Below are 19,099 nucleotides of genomic sequence, written 5' to 3'. Positions count from 1 at the left end.
ACGCAGTATGGATTTTAAAAACGCCCCGACAGATGAGGATTTTCAACTTCATCAATCTACTCGGTCGACGAGATTTCTTTTCGATCTCTTCAGTGCTCAAGGACGACGACCGATTGTTGTTGATGGGGAGGATTTGTTGTATCGGACTAGAGATATGACGGAGACTTTGTGTAAGAGGTTGGGGATGGGACTGGATTTGGAGGGGTTCTGTGATATGTGGGAGACGACGCCGGAGGAGGATAYCCCTAAACATCCTTTGGTGAGAGGGTTTACTAATACTCTTCATTCTTCCACGGGGATTGAAAGACCTGAAGGCGGGAAAGTGAGTACCAAGATTGTTTGAAAGAGTTTTCAACAAAACTGACTGACTGTGCTTTCGCAGCCTGAATCGCCGAATCTGGAAGCTATGGTCGAAATGTGGACGGAGAGATATGATGTGGAGACTGCTATGGGGTTGAAGAATGTGGTAGAGGGGAACATGGCTGATTATGGGTATCTATTGCAGTTTAAAGTTTGATGGGAGTGTGTGTGGGTGTAGCTGGGGTGGCAGTGTAGACTGTTGTGATGTTGAATCTTTCGTCACTTCCGAGGAAGTCTTTCCCCACTCGTGCATGCACCAATGCCACTTTATATAGTACGAGCTGTGTTTCTCTTTACGCTCACAAGACGAGTTAGTTCCAGATTCTACCGCCTGCAGAGCCTTGAATGTTCGTGATGGATGTTTTTGGATTGTATTGATTGATATATGCCTGTTGCAGTATGGCGAGAATGGCTAGAGATACACACTATTACTTGAACYGGAACATGAGCTAGAGAGAGGGCCGTTTGTTTGGGTCAGAAGATGCATGCCGTCATGAAGTCTGGGTGCGACACATATTGCACAATATCTGCAATCATTCGAACGGCCAAGAATCCCATACGGCTTCCGAACAGTCCGACAAACCTTCCGATGGTGGTCCCCACGGGTTCGGGTACTTCCTTACCGTATGCGCTCTCCAAGCTCTCCAGACTTCGGGRTGGATCTCAATGTCAAATTCCCAACCCGCAGAGTGGTCCAGGAACCAACGACTATCCCGCGCCTCAAATTTCAATCCTTGTTGTTCCTCCCCATATGATAGCAGAAGAAATTTGATGCGAGGCATTCTGCATGCCGCACGGCCTAGATTCGAATAGAACTCCTGAAGGACAGATTGAGGGCGCAAGTAGGAGTTATCATCGAAGAGAGTTCTGGGTATTTGCTCGAGACAGAGATGTTCCAAAAGGGGCCAGGAGTCTCCTTCCACCCGATCGAATAATTGAGGCAGTACTTCCAGCCCCCTGATGGTCAGACTCTTCAATTGTGTCGAAAGAACCCGAAGACTCTGGGATAGGGGATCCGGGAGATGATCGAAGCGGGGAGGAGCGGGACGATAGGGGCCTAGGTAGTTTATGTCCATCTCATCAGGTCGGCATTGGAGATGGAAGACACGCACACTGCGTGGGACTCTCGAAATCATGTCGGCGATTGAATCTCGACGCTGCATAACCAACGCACGCTCAGCTTCGGGTATGAGGGGTGAGCCATGTATTCTGATCTCGCTCAGAGCTTGTCCCCGGCAAAATGAAGCAATAAATAATGCTGCATTTGGATGGATCCAGCTTTGAGCTGCAAACGGCGATGTCCAAAGCGTTTCACGGCCGTTATAATCCGATCGAATGTAGTTGATCGGTACAGGACTCCACTCCTGTGGAAACTCCAAGGAAGATATGCAATTGACTGTTCGCAGCTTGAAACCTGCGGAAAAATTTGCCCCGTACTCTCCAATGCAGTTGTTATAATTTCTCTCCTCACTTTCATCGTTTTGCAGCGTGTATATATTCTCTGCCTGGAGGGCGATGCTCAGGGAGAAGGGATAATTTTGATCTGTCCAGGTAGAAAGTAGGTCGAAAAGACTTGCCACACCACTCGTAAAGGCTTCGTCATTCTGATCGGCGGAGCTGTTGTGGTATAATAAGGTTGGCAAGAATCGTGGGGTGTTGTTCCCGGCGTCAACAGGTACGGCCTCAGCGACATTCGAGTCGTATTGATCGCTTGGTAAAGTCTCGCCGACTCCAACCATGTGGTCGTATCCATGATGCGGCACAGCGACGTGGTAAGCGATACTTCGGATGGCCGCCCGGCGGGCACGACACCACCTTTCTGGCCCTCCAGTGACAGCGGAAAGTCTTTCCAAGGTGATGCCGCATTTGTCAAACACTCCATAATTGCCGTCCACTCCGAGGGAGATGGTTGTGGTCTCTGAAGGGCTGAGTACTTTCAGAGACTTGTAGATATGTGGTTCGAATACTGCTTGCCAGGCCTTGGAAACCAGTGCATATGGGCCTAGTTTCTCATCCTTGTCATCTCGTTCCGCCGCGTAATCGGCGATCATTGTCAAGATCTCTAGTGGCAGGAAAGGCGCGACGATGGGTTGGGACATTGTAGATGATAGAGGTGTTGTAGCCATGATGCAAAGCTGAAGAGGATCAAGGATGATGGAAAGCTGAAGAGGATGAACAGTGGTGAAGAATTTAAAGGGGAGCTTGATTTTGGAGCATCAGCAGAGGGTCGAGCCGCTCTTTGTAAGAGTTTCAAGGAACTATTTTTGCTGGCTCGGGGACTGTTGGTACAACTCGGTGTGGAACGTTCCTGGCCGTTCCATGGTTCCAACAACCAAGGTACTAGGTAGGGCTGTGTTAACAGACTTGGGTGTCACAATGGGAAACTCCCATGGTTTGGATATACTCAGCTTCTGTATTTCACACTGAGAATCAAATATATCACAACTACTCAATCTGAGCCAAGAAAAGTCAGAGCGTTGAGTTCTCCCGGTTACCAATATAAACACATGTCGTCTCCCAAATCGAGCAAGGGCGATGCTTACACATTTTGAGACGTGGCAGGAAAAGTACTACCTCCAAACAGGCGCTCCTCCGTAGTTCCGAAATTAGCAAATGCCGATGCGTATAAAGCAGGTAGGTGCGTGTAAAGTTGGTAGGTGCGCGTGATAGAGGCAAGTACAGGTACGGGCGTAACGTAGGTAGGTACCGTCATTTTGGTTTCTTTCGGACTTGTGTTTACTTGGTCACCACACACAACAGCAATATTAGTCACTACACACAACGGCAACCACATACAACGGGAATACGAAGGGGCTGTCTTGGAGATAGGGAAAAGCTTCCTCTGGTATTCCGCTTGTGAAGGCCCTGATCGAGCTTACCTTAGTAGATCATCCTGAACTCCCGGCCCGTCGGTACTGGAGCTTAAGAAACGTGTTCATTCTTTCCACAAGCTGGAACGACTTGCAGACCTGCGCGCTTTGTTAGAGAGAGCGACGGGACCAGTTCAGTTGAAGAAGGCGGTGGCTAGATCGCAAGGTCACCTTCCTTCGGGGTCTATCGGGCCATACTGTCTTACAACTCTACATATCTCAAATTTTGATTTCTGAATAACTTCACTGAGGCTATACGGAAAAGAATCGATCTGACGGTAAAAGCTCTCGCGCGACGTGTCCGACTCAACTTAAAGTTCTGCAGGGAGATCCACCCAGGACCGTGGATGCGATCATACAGTAAGGTACCTGTCTTGAGACGATGTTAGGATTTGACAACGACCCTGGAACTGCGGAAAAGATGCCGAGTCACGAGTACTGTATGATCTAGACCGCTCTGACCGCGAATCCAGGGAATATTTCACTGGCGTTCGGCATGTGAACGCCAAGATTGATTGCAGGCCCTAAGCTCGCTGGCCATCATCTCTCCCGCGGCTTTACGACCTTCTCCTACAACAATGTCACAAAATTTTGGAAAATGGATTCTTCATCTCCCCAACTCTCCGAATATCAGGCAGGGGCTAGGCGGTAAGTTGGCATCGACTCATGATTTGCATTACAAGATACTGACTATCCCCGTAGCCTCTACGCCAGTGGCGTGCTCACTGACTTCACAATCATTTGCGGTGACAAGCGCTACGAAGTCCACCGCGCGATTCTCATATGCCACTCAGCATACTTCAAGGCCTGCTTTCTTAGCGGGCTCAGGGAAGCAGAGCAGCGTGTCATCGATCTCAAGGTACAAAGTGGAAATTAGAGATTCCCGAGTTCGTTCTCAGATGCCAACTAATTGTAGGACGATCCACCACAAGCCGTTGAACTCATGATTCAATACTTCTACGACCAGGAATACGACGTGGGCGTTGATGAGGAGTCCAAGAAAGCCGCCCCCTATACCCACTCAACCGTCTACGCCGTTGCCGACAAGTACCTGGTCCCTGCTCTCAAGGCACTCGCGCGAGTCAAATTCGGACTTGCACTGAAACAAGGCGTGTTACCACCCGGCGCAACCCAGCACATTTACGAGTCCACCCCAGAAACGGACCATGGTCTTCGAGATCTGATTTTCCTCGTGTACGCCACACACATCCAGCGTGAGAAAGAGAACAACCTTGCGGGATTGTCGGGAAATGTCCCTCGTCTGATTGGGATGTACAAGCATAACTACAACGAGTCACCGGAACTTGCGGCCGAGATCGCCACGTTCGCATCGTTTTCCCAGGCTGGTGTTTTGCGATCGAGAGGGGTAGTGGGGGCGGAGGTCGGGTCGCAAGCGCTCATCAACGATGTGTTCGCCTATCTGGGGATGCGGGAGGACAAGACCAGAGAGACCAAATTGCGCGCACTCACCGATCTGATCGGTATCACATCGTGATCCGAGGAGGTGGTAGAGAATATGGGCTTCGGGATGTGGGGATAGAGGTGGCAAGGTAGACGAATGGCGTTTTTGAGGGATTTACCCCGGAAGAGATAATGGCATTACCTAGAAGTGTCCGTGAGCTGCTGACTGTTTTCTTCCAAGCTTCACCATTTCCATGAAAGTGCTTGACTCAGACTTGTGGGCGTTGAAGTGCCGTGAAAGCTCAGATTCGCTGCTCAAGCCGACAACTCTTGCCCACTCGCTGGTCATTCCTGCAGAGAGTACCTTGTAGATGACCTCTTTCCACGCGACACCATGCGGCTGCCATCTGGAACAACTACCAACCGTCCTGCTCACATCTTCTAGGTACTCTGTCGCCGCAAAACTCCCAAGAATTACATAAAACGACGTCCATCCACAATGGCTGCGCGCGACACAGTCACAACACCCGACCTCGAAGCAGGAAATGCTGGCGAGCATTCTCTCGCAAAGGACGCGTTGCAGTGTATCCATACAATCCCAGCGTTTTCAAGTCACACATTTACTTACAACTCCCAGCCAACCTCGAGAAACCTCTCACATTGAACCGCAAGCGATCGGGTTGGTTCGGCAGCGCTCGAGAAGCCCTATCCAAAGGGGCGCTGCAAGCAAAAGGCATTGTTGATTCTATACGTGGTGCGACTCAAATCAATTCAGAGGAAAGGTACGATACGATTGGTGGCCTAGATTGTGCGAGTAGATGATACTGACATTGAGAGAACTGCCAGACCCACGAGCCGTCTCGAAGATGTTCACACCGAGCAACACAGCTTCAGCCCAAGAAGTGCCATGACCTCATTCCGTCAACATGTCCACATCGGCGGCTCCAAGTCCAAGCAGAAGCGCGGTGCTCTAGCTGACTTCTGCGACAATGTCACCCGTGATGGCGCTGCAGATAGCCCGCAAAAATATACACCCACCAAGGACACAATGTCATCTCCTGGAGGACTTGTGAGGAAGCTCAGTCTGGGGAGGAACTTGGTCGGCTCCATACGCAGTATGACTACTACGAAGCACACCCGTAGCCCACCCACAAAGGAGAGATTGGATGAGGTTATATCGCCACCAAACAGCCCGCCCGCCTCATCACCAACCGCTGCGCCTTCTCTCACCCTTGATATCGGCTCTGGTGAAGATTTACTACCGGACGGGTTCGGCAGAGTTGGATTCAAGAGGCGCGGCGCATCGTCTTTCGCCAGGCCTACCATCACTATCTCCCCAGAGCGGATGTCCAATACCAGTGTTTGTGTTTCACCACCATACGATGGTAATGATCCACTAAAGGATGTCATTGTCAGTCCGATCTCGRGTGAGGATCTGGATACGACTAGCGATGACAACACACTTGAAGACATATCGGAAGTCTTTGAGCGTGGTGTTCATGCCAAAGAGAGCAAATCCCTGAGACGGATGATATCTCTCGACGCAATGGCTGAGCGGTGTGTTTCAACTCCAGATTCCGGCTCCCTGGCGGGATACACCAGTTCAAGAAAAGTGTCGCAGATCTGCTCGTCCATTCGTCCAAGCTCGGCTTCTAGCATGATATTCCGCCTGAACGACATGGACCCGCCCATTCTTCAGCCTCGTCGGTCGCAAGTACCCACAGTGCTTCTGGATAGCCAGAGGGATGGAAGGTGGAGGAGCGACGATCCATTCGCACCGGGTACTCCATCCATCAAACTACATGGCCCGGAAGTCGAACTTCCTTTCCGTCCCAAGATTGCGCCGCAGAAGCCCGCCAAGGAGCAGGAAGACGCCCAGGCAGATCTTAGCAGTCTTGATGGACATGTTTTCACATCGCGCTCGGCGGCCATCATATCGTCGTCATCTCCCGAACAGCACCGGCTCAGCCCGGCGGAGAAACACCGTTCTATGGTTGTTGAGGTACTTGAGATTGAGGAAAAGGACGGTGAGCTTGATTCGGATGAGGAGTCGTCCAGCAAGGAAAGTTCTCCAGGCCGACCGATTCCCAACAGCCCTACAGACTCCAATTGTGGGGTCATTTCTGAGCTATGGAACCGCTTGTGTCTCGAACGGGCAGAATCTATATTTTCGGAGAAGATCGAGCATGAAGGGAGTGACTGTCCGTCCAACATGGCCGATACCTGCTCACCCCAACACAAAGCCACTTCTCTCCCCATACACACGACCACACCACTTTCCGAGAAAAGTGATGGTTCCGAAGGTGCAATGTATGATGCTATGGTGGACAGCTATGATTTACAGGTGGCTCTTGGAGGTGTCGACATCGTTTGCGATGAGAAGCTCCGGGCGTGGCTGGACGAAAGTGATGACGAAGATGAGAATGAGTCGACCGCTTTCAGCCCATCTACTATCAAGAGCTGCGAGCAAAACAGATTGATGGATGACGTTGACAGCGATACCTCTGAAAGCGTCAATGCATCGTCTGKTTTAAAGACAGCAAGCCGGGAATCTGTCCTAGAGACGATGAGCCAAGAGATAGAGGATTCCCTGGATGAAGCGCTGGACATGTACCGCTCATATAGTGCGGAGAGTGATGCAGAGACGGCCAAGGCGTTGTTGACTGCCATGAAGAGTCCCACGGGTCCCGACTTGTCCAGGTCTGGTCCCTCGACGAGTCGAAAGCCATTACCGGTGCGATATCGATCTGTTCGTGGTCGGAAGTGATGGATGTTGGAGGTCAAGATTGAGTCTGTCCTGAGGGCAGTTTTGGGACTGGCTTGGAGACATTGCAGAGGAGAATGGATTGGAGCGGTGATATCGGCAGGGTTGGAAGAGTTTGGTTGTGTATTGATACGCCGTAGCTTGATGAGAATGAGTAGGATGAAGTCTTCTGTCTTGTAAAATATTGCATTCGGTGCTATTAAATGAGGACAAGTTGCATGGCTGTTGTAAGTCGCAGATTGTATCTAGATGAGTGTTGTGTCGGGATGGAGGACAAGGTGGAGGAGGGTGAGGTGAGGTCAAGGGACGCCAAGACTTTCAGCATCACCTCGGACCTCTCTCCTAGTGCAGGTACTGTACATACATCTACCATCTCTCCATCAACTCCAGCCAATTCGACATGTGATGCCCCGTCTTCAGTCTCTGGGCCAGAACGCAAGTCGTCTCTGCAAAAAGAGACAATTCACCAGCCATGTAACTTCTTCCACCACCACCAATCCGTCCCCGCCGGCGAAACCGACGCTCGCCGGCAAAACCATTGGCATCAAAGCCAACATTGTCACGGGAAACCCCCACGCCGCCTCCAAGACGTTGGCGAATTATGCCACGCCCTTTGACGCCACGGTCGTGGAATTGCTCAAGGAACAAGGTGCCATGTTACATCCCGGACAGAATATGGATGAGTTTGGCATGGGTTCGCATTCCCAGAATTCATATCATGGAAGCGTAAAGGGCATTTTCCACAGAGGTGGGATGGAGGTCTCACCGGGTGGGAGTAGTGGTGGCAGCGCGATTTCCGTTGCCAAGGGAGAGTGTTGGACTGCGTTGGGGACGGATACGGGGGGTAGTGTGCGCTTGCCGGCTGCGTATATGGGGATTGTGGGCTTCAAGCCGAGTTATGGGAGGGTTTCACGGTGGGGGGTGGTGCAGTATGCGAATTCTTTGGATACGGTGGGGATTCTGGGGAGGGATGTCCGGGATGTGTGGAAGGTGTTTGGGTGTTTGGATCGGTGGGATGGGAGGGATCCGACTAGTTTGGGGGTCGAGTTGAGGAAGAGGTTGAATGCTAGGAGGGGCAGGAGGGATGTGGGGAGTTTGAGGATTGGGATTCCCATGGAGTATAATTTGGAGGAGGTCTCGAGTGTTGTGAGGGAGACGTATGCGAGGACTCTGAGCAGGCTGCAAGCTGCGGGACATACACTGGTTCCTGTCTCTCTACCAACCACACGTCTGGCACTCTCGGCATACTATATCCTGGCACCGGCCGAAGCTTCTTCCAATCTGGCCAAGTACGATGGCATCCGGTACGGGCATCGAACGGACACGTCAGATGCATCGCCAAATGCCGACCCGGCACTTCCTCTCTACGCTCAAACTCGGGGAGAGTCTTTCGGAGCGGAGGTGAAGCGGCGAATACTCCTCGGCGCCTATAATCTCAGTTCGGAAGCCATGGACAACTACTTCCTCCAAGCGCAAAAGGTCCGACGAATGGTGCAGCGGGATTTCGATCGCGTCTTCACTTCTGCGAATCCTCTTCTGGACACTCCTCCGATTTCCCACGACGCAGAAGAAGATAAAGTTGATCTCCTTCTGATGCCTACTGCTCCTACTCTCCCGCCTACGGTAGAAGAGCTGAAGAAGCAATCTACAGTCCAAGGCTACATGAACGATGTCTTTACCGTTCCTGCCAGTTTGGCGGGATTACCTGCCATCAGTCTTCCTGTTCCTCTGTCTGAGAGGCAGTTGAAGGGTATGGATGATGAGGATGTCAAGACTGTGGGCATGCAGCTTGTTGGACAGTTTGGAGATGATCGGTTGTTGCTTAGCGCTGCTGCTGGTATGGCGGAAGTTCTGGCCGGGCGGGAGGAGATTTGATTGCAGATTTTCGAGGCAATGTGTCACGCCAGACAACCACCTCGCAGTCTAACTTCAAAGAATCCTGCCAACCTTGTCGAATGACTTCCTCGCCTTGTGCCGCTGATTCACAAAGTCAACTCCGATGTCCCATTATCTCGGTCTCGCGCAGCTTCAGAACTCTTCGTCAAGCTAGCAAAGGAGTACTGCGGGAGATAGTGTAGGTTCCATGGCCTCGATTATGAGGAGTGTTATATTGGAGGAAGCACATGTATGGGCTGATGAGAAGGAGTGACTGGAATATGCCGTATTTCTGAGCGTGTTGAATAGGAGGTTGGTAGATGTATTCGATCGGATCTCGTTCGAGTTGAGGCAGTGCGAGGCTGTGAAGCGTACATTCGATATCACGATTCTGTGCCTCGAGAAATTGGGCCGAGAGGAAGWGAATTCCGCGCAGACCAACACGAATAGCACTAGAAGAGTGTCGGACCATGGAATCTATCATTCTTACATGGTATGGTAGGAGTAGCTATGATGATATGATGATGAAGAGTCAAACAGCAGCCGAAGGAGGTATAAGCTACAGGCAGATAGGTGATGGAATGCCTAGCTGTAAAAACTGTAGACTTAATCTCGCTGTGAGTGGTCTATTTTCTGCTGTTAGCTTCGGAGTTCTTTCAGCGGCTGTAGCTGTGATCACTCTTGAGGAACGCACAAGTTAAAGAACGTGCTGTTTACTGGCGAGATACCTCCTGCAGGTATCTTCTTGCAGTCGGTATAGGTTGCGGATCATATGTTTCTGTCTTGCACATATTGGCTCAAGACATTTGGCACTATTWTCAAACTGTCTCTCCTGTTTGTGGACAGGTACAGGACGTCTCGGTCTTGGAAAGAAGTCATCGTTAAACATCCATGTGATACAATCACGCACCGAAGTCGCATCCAGAGATGGGGATTAAGACAGCGTGGGTTGAATGTCGCACGTACGTCAGTTGAAATGATTGTCGTGAAAGACACTGGTTTGGGAGATGATATTTCTGGGTATAGATACTTGGAAATATCCACCCGAGAAGCAATCAGTTCGTTCAACAACAGCGTTTTCAAATCGGATACTCATCCCCTTCGATAGTCAACCTTCACATTCTCCCATCGTCTGCTCGTAATTCAATCACCAAAGAATCACTAGTGGGTATCCGGTAGTACTCCTTCCCCTCTACAAGACAAAGGACAAATAAACTGCCCTAGGCTTGCCCTCAAGATCACGATCGTCGCTCTTCAGAGCCCTTGCAATCCTACATCCGTACTTCAACGACTCCAACCAACAAGATCATGGACGCCCAACTCTTGGAGGAGCTCCTCGAGGCAAACAAGGAGCTCAGGCGGCAATTGAAGCGCCAGAGAGCCGGTCAACAAAGATGTATCATCGATGCCAGGGTACTCTCCCGCGAGCTGGCCATCGCAAACAATCGAGTCGCCAATTCTGAAATTATTACATGTTGTCTGGAAGAAGAGAGAGATACATTGAAAACAGAGCTTCGGAATATGACTGCTTCGCGGGAGCAGGAAATGCAGGAACAGAAGTTGAGAGATCAAGAGAGGAGAGTAGAACACTGCGTGCAACGTAAGATGATTGAAAATCTGGAAGAGGATCTTGATGGGGAGAGTAATCGCTCAGTTTAATTAGTTGCGGAATGCTGGAATCGAGAGGAGGAGGCTCGGAGACTTGTTGGAGAGCTTCGTGGAGTGGTCGGTCGGTTGAGAGGGAGATTGGCGGAGTGCGAGGTTGAAATTGAGATGCTTCGTGATGTGGCGAGGGCGCTTGCTTAGGGGATGATAGAGCAAGGAAGATGTCTTGTGCTTCTGTTTGGAGAGTTTGACCGGAATTACCAGTACTATCCCATACCAATACCGAACAAAGACTTTGGTTCGCACCACAACCGAAGGTTTCTCTCTTCGTTACAAAATGAAGTTGATGTTTGAGGCCTCTCCTTTTAAGACGCTACTCTCAGCGTAATGTAGCGGGTAGTTCTTCGATAACGTTACACCGGCCTCTGGAAGGAATCATCGACAGTCACGGGCCTCGTAAAAGAGATATGATGGTTCTTAAAATCTCGAAGACCGAAGAATGTTTGAWCATCAAAGTATTCAGCATGTTCAAAGAATTTGACAGCGAAAACGATTGCCTGAACATCAAAGAATTAGACACAACGGCTCTTCCCCAAGATCCGCATCCTGAGCTCACAATCCATCAGCAAAAACCAAGCATGAGCACTCCACCTCCTACACCAGTCTCGAAATCAAAGCCAGGGAGAAGATATTGCTTCAAATAGAAGAACTCGGCACCAATATGCACGAAATCGCAATGGAAATTGAAGCGGCGATCAAAGAGCGCATTCCGGACAGTGCAACATCTCCCTCAATTATTAGAGCGTCGACCAGGCTTGAGGAAGTGCTAGACGACCTCAGAGCCTTCTTCTACGAAATGCATGATTTGGAAGGAGAACTCAAAGCCGCTATCAAGATGCAACACGAGCTTTACTGTGATTTGAAAGAGAGATATACGAAGTTTTAAGGTCGAGAACGATGAGATGGCGAAGGTTATGGCTCTTCTTGTGCATGGGATGGCGATCTGGGAATTGAGAAATCTTCATTATGATCTTCGGGGGCGGGCGAGTCGAGATTTGCTTCAGCGGTTGAAGGATATGGGGTGTGTTTATCGGTTGGAGGATTGGGTTCAAAGGGGGGAGGAAGATTGAAGTTTGTGGGGGGGGTGCTAGTGGATGGATCTAAGATGCAGACGGTATTGAGAAATTGAGATTGCTCTGATGTTTTCAGATAATGGTGAGTGTCTCCATGCCCCTAGATTGGATGACTACAGACGCAATGTTTGTAAAACACTATGCCAGAGCCTCCCTCGAAAAATGCTTGCATTTCCGCATCGACAGCATTCTCACCCGTAAGCAGTACAGTGTCGATGATATCTCGAACCGCCTTCTCATCCATACTAGCGTAGTCCAGATCAGCGTCCACTCCCGTTTGTTTAGACTAGACGACATCCTAAAGCTTTGTTCAGGGGCGTCTTGTGCTCCCGCGAATATCGCACAGTAGAGCTCTCATCCTCGTGCACTGGAAACGCGTCCGGCGTTTTCCATCTCTTTGAACCCATGATTAGAGAGAACTTGGGAGCCTGAATTTATAAGACTTGGTACTCTTGCCTTTTACAGGGTACTTGAATGTGCGTCTGGCGTGTAGTCGACGGACAAAATGAGCTTTTTTGAATGCTTGGGGAAGTTTGGAGGGCCTTGTGGTGGAAATCTACAAGAGCCGCCTTCTATTCCTAGTGTCCTGGTGATCAAGGTGCCGGGATAGTCCAAGGAGTTATGTTTTCACAGTCGATGTGAGGGACCGCTATCTGGTATCACAATCAATAACATTGATGTCGTGGGTAGTGACCACGACTGATTTAATCTTGGTTACGAGATAGATCTCTGCGGATTAGAGGAGTGCTTCGAGTATCGATGCGAGTGGATTAACGGTTGAGGAGTCATACTAACTGACATGCTTAAGCAGGGAATGATGCAGAACATCAAACAAGATGGTGATATCAATTGGTGATTCCCACGAGTCCGGCCCACTTCGCAATGTGAGTGAGTGAATCAATTCGCCATGTCTGATAATTACCGGATGGAAAGATCCTTCGTTAGTACACTGATAGCATCTGATTGATGCTCTTCGTACTCCTCTCTCTTCTTGTCAGCTGTCGAACGGCAATGATTATCTTTTTATAGACTTGCACCATTACTCTCAGGCGTCGTTTGAAACCTCATTATGATTTGTCTTGCTGGTTGCCGCCATTCCAAGCTATCGGCTTCCATCAACCACGGTGCCTGAGGAGGGCTTGTCACCATCTACGCGGATGGAACGAAAGTGGTACAGTCCATACCGTGCTACTGCGTGTATATGTACACTCAGAGTAGAGAAATTAGCACATTCGACCATAGATGTATAAAAGCAAGGAATGTACGACGTCTACAGTAAAACTAAAAATTATTTACTTACTACTAATTACGTAGTAGATGTAGCGGTGTAGGAGTATAAACTCCGGAAGTGACTTTTAGAGGCTAGTACTAGAGTCTAACTCCGAGTCCTAGATTACGACTACTCTGCCTCGGATTAATACATACTATATAAGTAGAGACCGGCTATCGAAGTTCCGAGGGTTAATAAGGGGCGTACATTAAACGAAGGCTTAGTATCGGTTAGAACGCGACGTTCGTAAACCTAGAACTAGGCTTTACTTATAACCCTATACTTGCCTATAGTATTTAACGAGCTAGGAGACTTCTCCTATAGTATTAACTAGCTTAGCTTAGCTAGGAACCCGAAATCTAGCATACTACATTTATAGACTAGTATAGTAAAATAGGATATATTTATTATCTAATAGGATCGAGCATCTAGAAACTAAATCACGATAGCGATAATGCATTTCGCTAGCGATTATGTATTACTATATAGGTCTCGAAGAAGCGGTAATAGGTTTATACTCTCTATAGTACGTCGTAGTAGATACGAATTTAACTTGTGCGATTCTATACCTACTATATAACTATTCTAAATGCTAGTTATACTATATACCTAAGTTTCTAACTAGTTAACTTTACTCGACTTCTTCGCTAATATATACTCCGTATACTAAGGAGAAATATTATATATTATGCTTTAGACAGAATTAGCGGGAGATATACTATACCTACGTATTAGACGTACTAGTCGCTACTACCGCGTTCGCATTTATAGTAGAGCTAATAGCGATAACAGGCATAAATATTATACTAGCTCCTAAGATCTTACCTTAAAGGCATCTTATTTCGGACCGCCTATAGAAGCGTTTCCTTAGATTCTTGTTTCGCTCTTACCGGCTAACGAATCGGTCCGGTTATCCGTAGTAGTTGCCGTTCTCGACTATAGCTTTTATAATTATCTTTAGTAGAAACATTTCGGGCCCTCGGTAGCTACGAACGATAAGAAAGCCTAGTGTATTTAGCCGATTTCGGCAGCGGTTCTATCGATTATTCGGATACTAAGCCTCCCTATCGACGCCCGGAACTCCTATACTAGCTCCGAGCTACTACGACAATATAGAGACACCCTTACTACTACGTCTAGACCGTTTATATCCCCCTTCCTATTCTTACGTCTCGAGAAACTATTATATTCCGGCTCTGCTAACTAGCGGAGAGTTTAACTACTACTAGTATAAGGCTTAAACTAGTATATATACTACGGACGGTTAGCTAGGAAGCAGATTCTCGGTAGGTAAACCGTAGGCATAGGAAGATAAGTAGGCTAACACTTCTTCGCTAAGTAGGTTCTATGCTATCCCGCTTGCTATACTTAGACTAATACTATCTTAGATAGGCTATATAAGCTAGAGTAATATAATTAGGGAGAAGTACTATTAGCGGACCTACATAAATGTACCGTCTTGTTCTTATATAAGATAGAACAATATTAATTAAAAAGAGCAGAAATGACATAGGTTTCGAAGCCCTTCTACTAGTAACACTATTTACAGAATGTTAAATTATATAACGGGGCCTCTACGTTAGATCTAGGAGTAGCACCTCCCTTTCGTAGGTTGCGTATAGACACGCATTAGATGTCCCTAAATTAAATCTATACGCTATATTAGCTAGGCGCCTAGCTTCTTTATTACTATAATACACCTATATAAGGGGAACATAGATACCCCTCGAAACTAGGACGTAGAGTTTAGTAGTATTAGCTTTAGTATTGCTTTATAGATAGGCGATGCCGTAGATCTCGTCTTTCTCGTTTACGCTCTAACATCTACTTAGTTAATTATTTCTAATACACTATTAAAGGAAGCAGCCTTATAGATTTATCGATATTAACGTTAAGTAATAGTAGTTCTCGTATAGGTAACTCTATAAGATATTCCTATACTCTGTCTAGGCCGTAATCCCGGGCGATACGATAGTATTCCCGTAGAGTAAGACGAGATGTTTCGAAATAGCACTTAGTCGCGGGCTTCGGTATAATACTAGCCGCTATATCGGGCGACTCTAGGCGGATAGCTTCTTCCGGCAGCCCTAGAGATAGTTTAGACTCGGCTAAGAATCGAGTTAAAGAATCTGCTATAGCACCTTAAAGAATCTTTAGCATCGTTATACGCTACCCGCGAAATAGTAAAACAGGGCGGAGGACTATCGTAAATAAGGAGTAAGTAAGTCGAATAAAAGAACTTCGATAAAGCCTAACACTAATTTATATATAATTAAAGAGCTACGCGAAGACAGACTAACGTATCGCTTAGATACATAGTTACGCCCGAGCTATAGAAGTTATTAGGCGGGAAAATTAACACTATAAGCGTTACTAGGATTAGGTTTCTATTAACATAGGTATACTACTACCTATAGATAATAAAACGAAGAACGTGTTTCTTATAACGTGTTTCTTATAACGTGTTTCTTACAACTTGTCCGGATCTTAATATATAACGTAACTTATATAATTCTAGCTCGAAAGTTATATTAGCTTAGAATTAGAGCGCTTAGTCGGTGCTAGAGCTATATTAAGCATTGCGAGCTAAAACTCGATAGCAACGTTCGCCTACCCTACTAATATAGGCTTAACCGCGATCTCGTAGCCTACTCTAGAACCCTTACTAGCTCGACTTAACATAGCTATAGGCGCGAGTCTCGAAATCTTAAACAGTTCTATATTATATCCTCCTATTTAAAGACCTAGATGCTAGTATATCCCCGAGTTTAATTAATTAACGCTTTAACCTACCCCTTAGTCGCTTCCTACGCTAAGATTTCTTTACCGATCGCTACTCGCTTCTCTAGTCTAGCGATAGAGGTACGTATAAACCTAGCTAGAAGTTCTCGGCTAGTCTCTATATAATATAGCGTCGAAAATGTAGCCCACTTCCCGGTATTTAATTTAAAATCTAGTCTACCTAATCTACCGGCGTTAAATAGCTTGTTATAGTAAGCTAGCCTTAATACCCTAATAATCTCGAATTCTACGCCCTACGTAATGTTAGTATAAGAATAGAAGCACGTTTTTATATCGATATAGACGTACACTTATAGAAGACGACGGAGCAAAATCGAAATGGTTTTAAACTAGTAGCTTAGCTAAGTATTTCTAACGGGCTGCCCGGCTTCCCCCCTCGAGTGTTCCGTAAAGGTATAATACGTTCCTACGCGCGATAGTATGTTTAACGACTAAGTAATTCGTCCTAGAGAGTATACGTGTCGCTATACTTTCGTTAACCTAGAACGTATACCTAGTAAAACGTATACCCTTATCGAGCTAGGCCTTATATAGCGGAACACTCGGAAGTCTCTATTAACTTATGTCTCTAGCCTTTAATTAAGAAAAGTAGAACTACTGTCTTTATACTAATAATACCCTTTAGGTAAGAGGAACTAGGCGGAATTAAGCAAATCTTTATATAGACGGTTAAGTGCTAGTCCCTAGTACGTTAATAGTTATGCCGTAAGCTAGTTATCTACTAAACACCTAAATAAGAACACTTAGCGAGTAGAGAACTATCGGATCGACAGACGCCTCTTTATAGTCGAGTAGCTAAGTATAAGATGTAGTGCTATATCGCCGTTTATTAGTTTAGAAGCGGTAATAGCCTAGAGTTAAAGGCTATTAAAACTTAAGAGGACGCACGAGCCTATGAATTATAGCCTCTACGCTACTATCCTCTGTTTTCTAGTATCGTAATAGCATCGTGTAGATATCTACTTGCTATAGAGGCTACTCGGCTACCCGGAGTCTAATTTCGAGAGATCTTAGGGCTGCGTTAAACGGTTAGAGAACATCTAACGACGGACGATACTAAATGTGTTAGCGTTCGTGTCTTATACTTCGCGCCTAACTTCGGGTCTACTAGCAGCTTAATTAGGAAGTACGTAAGACTCTAGTTATTATAGATAAGATCTAGCGACTAGGATTAAGCTATAAACTTGTTCTACTTTCGTACGTGCTAAAGTCCTATAACTACTTTATATTATAGAAACATATAACGATAGCTCTATAGGTAGTAAGAGAGGTTTTAAGTCTAGTTAAGATTTCGAGATACTTCTAACTATTACTAGGCCGATTCCCCCGTCGTCTATTACTAATATTCCCCCGTCGTCTATTACTAATGTTTCCGAGTAGAGCCCTAAGCTTACTAGCTTTCTAATACTTCCGCGAAGCCTTCCTATCCGAGTCGCATCTCTATCCGATCTCTCTAGTCGCGTCTTGTCTCCCTACTAGCGCCTATTAAGTCGAAATCTATACTACTTAATACTATGTACTTTATACGAACCTATTCCTTCGGGATAAAGCCTATACATTCCTAGTCGATAACGCTAATAACTAGCGTCCTAGTCTTAGTATTAACTATAATATTAGATAGACCGAGATTATAGTAATAGAAGACTAAGGGGCGATCTATTCTAATCTCTTAACATTTTTAGTAGAGAAGCCCCGGACTAAAGTCCTATCCTCGATACTAGGCTTGTTCTACTCGTTTTCCTAAGAAATACTTAGGGAGATAGCTACCGTCGAGTCCGCTAATGCTTTCCCCCCGTCCTAGTGCTATAATAGTAGCTAGTTCTTTATAGATCTCTACGACCCTCGAGACGTAGGTCTCGCGCGTATTCTTATAAAGTATTAGCTATACTATTACTAGTATAAGCCTAGGCACTCGGCTAATAATAAGGTAGTATCTTCCGTCCTATTCGCCGTAATAAAGGACCTTCGGGATTAAAAATGTAAGATCCTTCTCGCGGAGTGAATTTAGAGTAGTATGTTCTCGTGTAATTATAAGCGATGCTAGAACTACTACTTTAATGTACGTATTCCCGTATATCTAGACCGTATAAGTGTTACCGACATCGTAGACTAGCTAAACTAAGTTGTCGTCGGACTTAGATAGTAGTATAGCGCTGCTCTCTAAATTGTTCTCGGTAGCTCCTATAGCCTAGATATATAGAGGTTAACTAATGTTAGCTATCGAAGGGGTTTTCTATACCTATAAGATGTAGAAGAAGTAGCTAGTTCCGTTATCCTATAAAGTTCCGTCTAGGTGTTWGCTAGTTTAGCGTAATATTTACATACTATCGCTAAGTAACTAAGAAGAATTGTTACGTTAGCGTAACGCTTCGCGAATAAGAGAGTTAGTCGCTATAATAAGAAGCGTTAAAATAAAGAACGCTTATAGGGTAGAAGATTATAGGTCGCGCGGATCGACTTAATATATATGTTAATCTAGGTCGAAAAGATGTATAACGTCTTAGAAGTTAGAAAAAGCCTTAGCTAAAGGAAGCCTTAGCTAATACAATAACTAAAAGCGCCTTAGCGTAGCGGGCCGATTATTATAATTAAAAGGGTATACTAGCGACGAATTTAATTAGATTTTTATATACGATATGTTCCTACGTTAAAACTTAATAAAAATGGGCATCGCTAGGGCATAACTTCCGACGAGAATCGCGAATAGCATAGTAGTAGACGAGGGCATTTCTTAATAAAACGGTGTTTTAACTAACGTTATAATGCAAATCTCCGAAGTAATAATTCTCTTATCTACTAAATTCTACCGCCGATAACACGCTTAAAGAATAACGTCTAGATATAAATCCCGAGAAGAGCTAATAGAACACAAAATCATCTATCTAAGATAGCCGCTAGTCCGTATTATCGCCTTCCCCTTCGACATCGGTAGTCCGCGAGTTATATTACCTAGACAAGGTTAGTTTATTCTAGCCGCCTCTAGAATTAAAACCTACTACGGAGCACGGCTATTTCTTTG

The 19,099-nt window shown here is 46.5% G+C and overlaps 5 protein-coding genes; 4 read left to right on the top strand and 1 right to left on the bottom strand.

Annotated features, from left to right (window-relative positions):
* Positions 1-7: 7 nt before the first annotated feature.
* RCC_01560 (uncharacterized protein) lies at positions 8-517 on the top strand (the record flags this gene model as incomplete). XM_023766854.1 has 2 exons in its annotated part: positions 8-322; positions 383-517. The coding sequence occupies 2 exons, from the start codon at positions 8-10 to the stop codon at positions 515-517; spliced, it is 450 nt and encodes a 149-aa protein (XP_023622622.1).
* A 317-nt stretch (positions 518-834) lies between these two features.
* Positions 835-2,486, bottom strand: RCC_01559 (uncharacterized protein; the record flags this gene model as incomplete). XM_023766853.1 has 2 exons in its annotated part: positions 835-1,009; positions 1,063-2,486. The coding sequence occupies 2 exons, from the start codon at positions 2,484-2,486 to the stop codon at positions 835-837; spliced, it is 1,599 nt and encodes a 532-aa protein (XP_023622621.1).
* A 1,342-nt stretch (positions 2,487-3,828) lies between these two features.
* RCC_01558 (uncharacterized protein) lies at positions 3,829-4,725 on the top strand (the record flags this gene model as incomplete). XM_023766852.1 has 3 exons in its annotated part: positions 3,829-3,878; positions 3,933-4,089; positions 4,147-4,725. The coding sequence occupies 3 exons, from the start codon at positions 3,829-3,831 to the stop codon at positions 4,723-4,725; spliced, it is 786 nt and encodes a 261-aa protein (XP_023622620.1).
* Positions 4,726-5,538: 813 nt separating this feature from the next.
* Positions 5,539-7,398, top strand: RCC_01557 (uncharacterized protein; the record flags this gene model as incomplete). Its single annotated transcript, XM_023766851.1, has 1 exon — positions 5,539-7,398. One exon carries the CDS (start codon positions 5,539-5,541, stop codon positions 7,396-7,398), a length of 1,860 nt encoding a protein of 619 aa, XP_023622619.1.
* Positions 7,399-7,800: 402 nt separating this feature from the next.
* On the top strand, positions 7,801-9,270 carry RCC_01556 (related to Glutamyl-tRNA(Gln) amidotransferase subunit A, mitochondrial; the record flags this gene model as incomplete). The annotated part of the gene is made up of 1 exon (XM_023766850.1): positions 7,801-9,270. One exon carries the CDS (start codon positions 7,801-7,803, stop codon positions 9,268-9,270), a length of 1,470 nt encoding a protein of 489 aa, XP_023622618.1.
* Between the last annotated feature and the right edge of the window lie 9,829 nt (positions 9,271-19,099).

Source organism: Ramularia collo-cygni (assembly GCF_900074925.1).
Source record: "Ramularia collo-cygni strain URUG2 genome assembly, contig: RCC_scaffold02, whole genome shotgun sequence".
Classification (NCBI taxonomy): Eukaryota; Fungi; Ascomycota; class Dothideomycetes; order Mycosphaerellales; family Mycosphaerellaceae; genus Ramularia; species Ramularia collo-cygni.
Note: the sequence above shows the minus strand (reverse complement) of the source record. Positions and strands in the feature narration are given on the sequence as shown.